Source organism: Myotis brandtii, unplaced genomic scaffold (assembly GCF_000412655.1).
Source record: "Myotis brandtii unplaced genomic scaffold, ASM41265v1 scaffold332, whole genome shotgun sequence".
Taxonomy (NCBI): Eukaryota; Metazoa; Chordata; class Mammalia; order Chiroptera; family Vespertilionidae; genus Myotis; species Myotis brandtii.
The window spans coordinates 2092114-2101700 of record NW_005362797.1 but is presented as its reverse complement, the minus strand read 5'-3'; the positions used below and the strand labels follow the sequence as shown (position 1 = coordinate 2101700).

Below are 9587 nucleotides of genomic sequence, written 5' to 3'. Positions count from 1 at the left end.
TTGATAGCCACGCAAGCTAAAAACCTACACAGTTCGCAGTTAGAGATGAAAGGCTGCAGAAATGTTTATTGAATACAGTGCCAGGTTTATAAATAAAACTTATTTACAATTTCCATAGAGTTGGTCCCCCATCAGAGAGGTGGTAAAATCTCCAAACAGTTTATCTCAAGATTTACAGAAACTTTCAAGTACATTTTCTCCTTTGCAAATCGCCACGGTGAAGGGAAACTTCAGTAACGAAAGAGCTACCACCATCTTGGCTACAGACGTGTTTAATGAACATTATAATAGATCTGGAGAGAACACACACGCCACCCATGCCACTACCTTCTCACTCCAAGGGATACAGACAGCCAAGTGTCTCCTACAGGACAACTTCAAGGGATTAAAAAAAAAGGAAATAGTCATTGTTAGCTGAAGGGATAGAGTAAGACACATTCGTGGAATCTAGTCACTGCCAGAAGGGTAAATTTAGGATATACAATAAAAGGATTATTGAAGATATACAATAATTAGTTCAAATGTTTTAAAGTAATCGAATGAACAAAGAGCAGATTGACCAAATTTACATTCTCGGTTTAGGAAGAAGTTCCCAGTATGCTGAGGGGCTAGTAATATGCTGCTACTCCGACAGGCCACAGCAGCGCCAGGCCTACTGGACAGCCACTCGTTACAATATGGTTACAGGTACAGTCAGACATGCATTTATAAAGAGAATATAAAAATATGTACAGTAGCTAATTTTCAATGTGTTTAAGTTGCTGAAAGACACCAATTAAAGTGTGCAAAAATTCATTTTGTCAAAAAATCAGAAAAAAAAGCCTTCCTTGGCAACGGTGCATTAAAAGCTCATCCGAAATATCAAGCTACATTTGCCTTGCTCAACACCTACCCCAAACAGATGGAGAACGAAACTAGGAAAGTGTTTGCCAAGTACTCAGCAGATTTTTACGGCAAGTCTCAGGCTCAAGCGGGATGCCAGTTAAACTAGTCACTTTATATATATAAATATATATATATGTGTGTACATGTATAGAGCAGTTAGAAGGAGGGGCAAGAGTTTACGGGAAGGTGCTAACCCTCTTGCAAGAAGTACTGCCACGACATCCAGCTCTTTCCTCTCTCAAACTCATGCAGACTGCAAACACCTCGCCCCCGGGCTGGCCGTCCCCTCCAACGCCAGAGGAAAAAGGCTACAGTGGGCCCGGCTGCACCTCCACGTTCCCTGGGGAAAGCTGCTGTGCCCACAGGACCCTGGCCCTTTCAGAATCTAGTTCCAAAGTTGTCTCGTAGGAAAGACTGTGGGACCGCTGAAATGGAGTCCACCCAGCTTCTGGAGCAGTGATGGCGAACCTTTTGAGCTCGGCGTGTCAGCATTTTAGAAAACCCTAACTTAACTCTGGTGCCATGTCACATATAGAAATTTTTTGATCTTTGCAACCATAGTAAAACAAAAACTTATATTTTTTATATTTATTTTATATGTTCAAATGCCACATAACAAAGAAAAACCAACCAAAAAAAAAAATGAGTTCGCGTGTCACCTCTGACATGCGTGTCACAGGTTCGCCATCACTGAACTAGAGAGATAGAAGGCAAAGTATCCAGCAAGTCAAGTCATCCCCAACCCTCTTTGGAATTACCAAGAGGCCATCTCCCACAGGCCTGAGACTGGGTCAACAGGCAGGCTATTGGAACTCCCTGCAAGAAACATCCAGGTCTGTTAACTTATTCAAACCAGGAGCCCTCGCTCCTCCTAGCTGATCAGAACCCCCAAGGTATTCTTAGGTGTTCCTTCCAGATTCAGGAAATGATGAAAGCCAAACCTAGCTCATGATGTCAACCTCTCTTCCACCAACCACTGAGTCTAAGGACCAGTCGCAGAGGCAGATGGGCGGGCTCCTCTCCACGGCTCTGACCCACCCCTCTGGCAAGAAATCTAACAAGCTGCAAAACGCCAGAGAGGCAGGGAGTAGGAGAGGGAGAAGCCAAGGGTCTCTATAAATCAGCCCTGAATGCACCCAGTTGGCTGCCAAGAGCTCCTCACTGCCTCGCGCGCAGCCTGCCACTGTTCCCTGGCAAATTAAAACCTCCCACACACACTCAGAACCCAAACCTCCTTGCTAATAAGATACCACCAGTTAACACCCTGAAAAAATGCACATCCAGCCTTCATTTCAAAGAGTTCTGCAAAATGCAACGTGCCTTCAAAGGGGCTTTTTAAAAGCAGACCAATCCCACGGCCAGGACCAGTACCAGCATCTTCGTTTTGGTTACAGGTTTATAATTAGACACAACATTCCCTCTGGGGTGGTGGTTTACTTTCAAGCTGAGGGCTACCATTAGTTCTACTTGGGGGGGAAAAAGCAAAGTCAACTTTTTTTAAAAAGTAAAAGGAGGCTACGGTAGAGATAATCATAACTTAAAAATAATCGTGAATCAAAAGGTGACTGGTAGTGTCTTTTAGGCATGAAGAGACTGGCTTAGAAAAGTGACTACTGCTTCTACCACACACAGCGAGGATTGAGTTACAGACACACTGAATCATGTCTCTTGCACAGATGGTCTCTAGTTACATAAAACAGGTAATCAGCAGCACGATTGAGACAAACCCCTAAATACATGCTTGAGAGAAAGTGGGTTTTTTTCCTTCATTAAGAGCTCTACTATCTGAATAATCATTAAGCTACCATGATTTACTGTCCCCCCTCCCCCCCGGGTGAAAACACAATAGACCTCCATGTCCATAAACATGATGAAGCAGTCAGAATTTGCTTGGTTTTAGGCGAGGTCTCAGCTCGGAGGTTGGTGCTGGGATGCTGGGAGGGAGCGGGGGAGGGAAACCCAATGCTGGGCTGGGAGCAGTTACAGGTGCACTGGGCCTCCCCCCTCCAACTGCCTTGTCCCCGTTTGGATCTCAGCTTTACAAAGCATTTAACACCACTTTAAGTTAATGGTCTTTTTATTGGAAAAAAAAATAAAATAAAAAGACTAGCATTTACACAACTTGGAATGGACGTTAAATGGTAATTTCTTGAACAGCAATGTTGATGGTTGTGCTGAAGTCCACAGCCACAGCCTACCTCTGCTGGCTCCAAGTCACGGTTCAGGAGGTTTTAAAAACAGAGAGTCCAAAGATGCTCCCTTGGTAAAAGTTTCTTTTTTAAAAATTTGTGTGAATGGTGACAGCCTGACACCCATTTCGCGCTAGCACAATGCAGACAACGCTAAACCAACACACGTGGGCATGTCACCAGGATGCCTCACCGTCACCACGGGTCGGGGCACATGGAAGTACAAGAGGGACCATCATCCTGCTAGTGGGGCTACGTCTAGACAGTTTATCCTTCACCCATTTTTCTACACAACAGCCTGAGGTAAACCAATTTTAAATGTGTTTGCTTTCAGCAAACCAAGCTAGGACAATTTCTACTAACAAACTGAACTAGAACCCATCTGAATAGGTTTTGAATTTGTTTTTTCGTTTTTCGTTTTTAATACAAATGCCTGACTGTGCTCAATTGTCAAGCTGCATGCATGAAAAACTGGCCAGCCCAAACAGTGTATTAATCATTAGCAAATGGAACTGCAAGGAGTCCACTAAGTGCTTCCTTATCGTTAAGGTAGTACGAGGATTTATACTGTAAAACTGATGTGTAGCTTGATCTTTTAGGGGACAGGACCACCAACCAATACATGCAGATTTTTTGTGTGTGTGGACAGAAGGTACTTTTGACATTCAGTTTTGCTATATAGAAACAGAATGAGTAAATGATTTTTTTTTTTTTTTGCAAGAGGTAAGTAAAAGATTCAATTTGATTCTTCTAGAGGTGGGGAAAAGTTGAAAGTAGGTCTTCATTTTGCAGTCATCATCTGTACGAATTCTGAAAAGACAAATAGTCATAACTCAGTTATCTTCAAAAGCAGCTTTATGAACCCACCATCTCTGCTCTGCGTAAAAAAAAAATTAGTGCATGTCTAATGAAACAGTTACCTTGTTTATAGATTCTGAAGGGAAGACTCTTAAAAACTAAGCTAAAGAAACACCGTTTTACCTTCATAGTTGACTTGTCCATCTCCATCAATATCTGCTTCTCTGATCATTTCATCTACTTCTTCATCTGTTAGTTTTTCTCCTAAGTTTGTCATGACATGACGTAGTTCTGCCGCACTGATGTACCCATTGCCATCCTGTGAACATTCAGCAATTGTTAGCAATAGGGGCTGATAGTGGGTCAGTGTGGGCAAATAGGTCTTTGACTCAATTATGCCCTCTCAAGTTACTGCCAACTCTGCTCTCGTCGACAATTCGATCTCCAGTCCCCTCCTCTACCCACTATGTACATGCAGTCTGCGAGGGCAGAATACACAGGGGGGTTTCAAAAGCTAATAGAAATTTCCCCAATCAAGAAACTTGGTTCAAATTTTCTCAGCTATTTATTATGCTTTCCCTTACTCGATAAAGTTACTGCAATAAGTCGGGGTTATTTGAAAGTGAGATTTCAGAGGTTCGGGCAGTTAGGTAAGTGTTCTAACTAGAACAGATTGTTGAAGCTTTTAGCAAGGAGAGCAAAAAAGCAGTACTTAAGTACCATCTGCAATGCAGATGCAGGATTACCTTGTCAAAGACTCGGAATGCCTCGCGGATTTCTTCTTCGCTGTCTGTATCTTTCATTTTTCTAGCCATCATAGTCAAAAATTCTGGGAAGTCAATGGTGCCATTGCCTCAAGTGAAAACAAAAAGTTTGTGTAAAATAAGTGCTCCAGCAATGCTCCTCTGCAGTAATAATTTTAGAACCACTTTATGGAATGGTAAGCCCTTGCTAGGACAAACTGGTAAATTATTTTATTTGGTTGAACCATTTGTAAGTTTAAACTGTTGCAATACTTCACAGGGCGATTTCACATGATTCAAATTAACAATCAATGCCCTGCACAGCATTTAGAATGCAAAGGAAACTGCGTATACAGAACCATGACCACTGAAGGGGGTTGTTCGGTTCAGGAGAAAAAAGCACACAGCACTGAAGGCTGACTCTTTCCGCTCCCAAGGGAAGCATTCCAGATTGTCTCTCCCGCCCTCCTCCCCTCCCGCCCCCGCTCCAAGTTAGGGCAATCAGAGGGAGCCAACTCGCCCTTGGCTAGTGGTGCTGGTCAAGGCCTAGATTTGGGCCCCCAGGGATGAAAAGGATCATGATGGGGACAAACTGACTTTATTATGCCATGGACCATAAGGCGTTAGAACGTCTTCTCCGGGGGCATTTCTCAGCCACGTTATGAGAAGTCACCTAATGGCTTTCTCCCCACTCAGTATCTTTATTTCCCATTAAGGGCAAAACTCAGAAGTGTTTTCACAGCTCAGACCATTAACATGAGAAAACTGTGTCAAAAGAATCTGTTCTATGGCCAATCTTCCAAACAACCCCTCTGATACGAAGTGTTAGATGAACTCGCCAGAGACAAACCACTCGATTAACAATGTAACTTGAATTAAGAGGAAATAAAGTTAAACTAGAAGGAGAAAGCTTTAGGTCAAGCTCCTCATTTTCACCAGTACCTTTAAATCAAAACAGTAATTCAACAGATCCTTTCAAGTTCTTTTGGCCTCACGTAAAGCATTATTGATATTCATGCAAGTCAATATTAAGTATTTAGCATGCTCACAGCCAAGCAGAGATGCATGTCCTTAGGCATCATCATATTTATTCACTGTGAATACCAGATTCTGTCACCAGGACCTCTCACCCCCCCCCCGCCGCTTGTTCCATACAAATCTCGGGGAGCCTAATATGCTCTGCCAGTCCCGAAGCTCAGTTCCCCAGGGTTTACTGGAGAAACTTGATAACCTTAGCACACTGGAGAGAACTATGGACAACCTCTTTTTCCAAAGCAATATTAAGGCTGAAAACAGTCTTTAGAAATAATGTGAATGGGCTAAAACCATCGTTAAAGAGTTTAACCAAAGTCCCTGCTTCTAAATGTATGTGACACATCTGACTCAACTTTTATCACCTTTCAAAACCCAATTTTTAAATGACTACTATCAAGTCAATCATCTAGAAAGTAGTCCAGATCCAAATTCTTCTTAGATCACCTTTTAAAAATGTCCTACAATGTTGTGTAGTACATTTACTAGTGTGTGTGTGTATGTGTGTGTGTATATGTATACGATTTTTTGGAGGGGGTCTCAAAAACTGTTTACTGATAGAAGCAAGCAATAAAAGATCCATTGCCCACTGTTCTAGAATTCAGAAGATGAACAATTGGTGACCAACTGCTACAGGGGTTCTTGCTTGTTCCTTCCTGCCCCAGGCCTTATACATCCTCTTCTTCTGTTAGATTCTGCAGATCTATTCCCTAGTCCATCACGACCCCACACCTCCAAGCCTCACAAGGACTCAAAAATTCTCTTCAATAAACACATCTACAGCTCACACTGTATCCAATTCTGTTAGCATCTAACAATGCTCTTCACCTCCTCTTAGAGACAATAAGCTTGTTAAAAAGGTCGATGGCTATTTGTCTTTTACTTCCCCACAGAATTCAGTGCAGACTCATGGGCCAGTTGATAAAAGACTGAGCTGTAGGTCACGGCAGGTAGAAAAGAACAATACAGTGATCCGATCCAGGAAACGTTCTAGCCGGTGAGCAGGGCAAAAGGCAGGCCCATAATCTCCTATTTACATTGTCAGTGACCAGAAGGCAACCACAGAAAAGATCTTTGCACATTTGTTTTGCTGTGGGACCTGAGAGACGATCCCGTAACATGTCTGAACTTGAATGAACACTGGTGCTCATTCATAGTTCTAAAGCCCTTACCATCAGCATCCACTTCATTGATCATATCCTGCAATTCGGCTTCTGTTGGGTTCTGACCCAGTGACCTCATGACGGTGCCAAGTTCCTTTGTTGTGATGGTCCCATCGCCATCTTTGTCAAATAGGGAGAAAGCTTCCTTGAATTCTGAAAACAAAAGTTTACCTTTTAGAACGAATGTCTGCACCCAAGCCAGCCACAACGCACACTTCCCTGGGGCTTGCCAAAGCAAGTGGTCCAAGGTGTGCAAGCTATCCGAAACTGCCTGGCTTTATCTACTGAAATAAAGACTACAACAGTCCTATTTGACTGGCCTCTATACAGCAGACCGTAAAGCAAACACTGCTCCTGTTAACCACCTCCATAAAACCACAGTATTCTCACATTTTTAAAGGCTAAGCTTGAACACACTGAAATGAGACCAAGATTGGTCTGTGTCCCCTTAAGGTCCCTTCCTGTTAAAATGTCTACAGCCATACGAAGGCCTTGTTTCCCTAGCAACATGACGGTTACTAAAATGTGCATTCCAGGCAGCCAGTGCGTTCTCTCTACAGGGCATTCAGAATATTCCAAAGGCATTTCTGGTTTCCTACGGAGAAACCATCCCAAAAAAGTCCTCCAGGGAATATTAAAATCTAAACTAAAACAACTCCCTTCCCAATTATTATAATGGTCCTAACACTCATTTTCACCCATTCCCACAGATTTTAGAATAGCAAGCACAGGTTTTCAAGGTGGATTACTAAAAGACCTGTGACATAAAAATTCCAAACTACGTGTCTGAGTGGTAAACTCAGCGCAATCTCATTATATACAAAACCTCGCGCCGTGAAACGCAGTGGGCTACTCCAGAGCGCAACAAATGGATATTCTTAGTTCTGCGTCCTTTCACTGTATCTCCAAAATACTGGCGAGGAGTAACGTCTCACCTAAATACTTCTGCTTGTTTTCATTTTTATAGATTCTTAGAGAACTGTTCATATTATAGGGGAGAGGGACTGACTGATGCCTAGCTCTGGCCTGCTGGGGACTTCCTGAAGCCATGGACTTACCAGCAATCTGTTCTTCAGTCAGTTGATCCGCCTACATGGAGAAAGAAAAGGCTGTAATTCAATCTACAACACTGAGATCAACACTTGCTCCAATTACACTTTTAATAGTGACCTTCTGTCAATATTTTAAAAATGTCAACTGTTTGAAGACTTTAGCACTGTCATTTAATAAAAACAAAAATAAAGAAAACTCTTGATGCTGTTTAAAAAAAAAAAAAAAAGGATGACAAGGAAGTGAGGAAGTGACAGCTCCCTTGAGGTTTTCCTGTCTGGGCCTAGGGCTGTGCCGTGAGGTCTAACTAGGAAGGGTCAGTTCATAACTTGAAAAAGGGCACCTCTAGTGGCAAAGGGTCCCACAGCACGGGCTGCAGCAGCAGCAGCAGGCGCTGAGAAAGAAGAGCGCCACCTACTGCACCCGGGCGCCGCAGTCCCCGCTTCCGCCCCAGCAGGGACCTAGCCTGACGCTGCTGTCACCGCAGCCAGGATCTCGGATCGGTCCAGGGGCAGGCTTTTAGCGCACCTTGCGCATTGCTGCGGGCACTCCAATCTCCAAACCGGCGTTACATAATGGCACTGGGTTGGATTAACGGGCTTTTACATTCATTTTATGAGATACAATTAGGAGGGGAAAATAAATATACCGCAATGGGTTATCCCGCTAACTCCATTTCCATGTAGTAAATGCTTTCAATCATTTAAATTAGGCAGTTATTCGTTAAAAGTCCACCATTTGCAATGGCTTAATGCCCTCTGTCAAAGTATCCCGACTCAGAAGCCGGGAAGGGGGGGGGGGGGTGGAACCTCCGATAAGTGAGCTGTTACAAAACTGCAAATGTGCAGTGCACCGAAAACTACACGATGAGGAGACTAATCTCTTTTCTGGAGAGGAGGAACTCTGCTGGAGGATGTTTACCGACCTTAAAGATGACAACAGAGCTGCTCACAACGAACATTTTACTGGAGGTGGTAATGGGCACGGAGGTAACTCTCACTGCAACATGGAAGCTGCATCTCCAGCCAGGGGAACTGGAGAGCTAATATGTATTTTTATTTTAATGAAGGGCACCTAATGAAGCCAGCTACAAAACAGGTCCTAACAGAAAGCTGACGGTGTTGTCTATTCTAACTCTTAAATGAAAACTTTCACAAAGAGGAACGATGTTCAATATAGGGAAAACTTTTTTTTTTCCGTATTAGAACTGAGTCTTCTTCCTTTCTACCCCAGTGACTGCCTAATAGGTTTTCTTTATGTCGAACGAGGGAGACGCGATGATTTATGTAACGCCGGAGCAGCGTCTGTCTTGTACAACAGGAAGCGCTGCCACACCTCGAAAGAGAAGCTGTCACCCTTACCGGGGAGCACGGTCCCTCCACGCGGCAGAGCTGTCATGTTAGAGGGGCTATTATTGCGAGCATCAGCCTTCCTCGACAAAGGAACATCGCCCGATGGCACTGGCCTTGGGGACAAGGGTGCCCCGAAACTGCCAGAGGGCCATCTCCCTACCCAGCCCAGCCAGAAAACGCTGCGGGTGATGTCAGCCCAGCGCAGGGAGGAAGGGGGCTGTGAGCACACACCCAGCGAGGCGCACAGGCGCATCTGGCAATCTCCAAGCCGCAGAGAAAGCGGAAATGTAGAGGGCATCTCCCTGCGGACTGGGAAGTGGCGCCGAGTGGGGAAACGCAACGCGAGGGGCCTGCCAGGGGTGCGCGCCCCAAGGA

General features: G+C 44.1%; 1 protein-coding gene across 1 annotated transcript in view; it reads right to left on the bottom strand.

Moving 5' to 3' along the window:
• Positions 1 to 2944: 2944 nt before the first annotated feature.
• Positions 2945 to 9587, bottom strand: part of CALM1 (calmodulin 1 (phosphorylase kinase, delta)) — a 7746-nt gene continuing 1103 nt past the window's right edge. The window contains exons 2-6 of the mRNA XM_005871190.2: positions 7869 to 7899; positions 6820 to 6963; positions 4619 to 4725; positions 4056 to 4191; positions 2945 to 3884 (exon numbers count right to left, since the gene is read on the bottom strand). Coding sequence (XP_005871252.1) covers positions 3856 to 3884; positions 4056 to 4191; positions 4619 to 4725; positions 6820 to 6963; positions 7869 to 7899 — 447 coding nt within the window. The 3' untranslated portion in view covers positions 2945 to 3855. The remainder of the gene's footprint in view (positions 3885 to 4055; positions 4192 to 4618; positions 4726 to 6819; positions 6964 to 7868; positions 7900 to 9587) is intronic.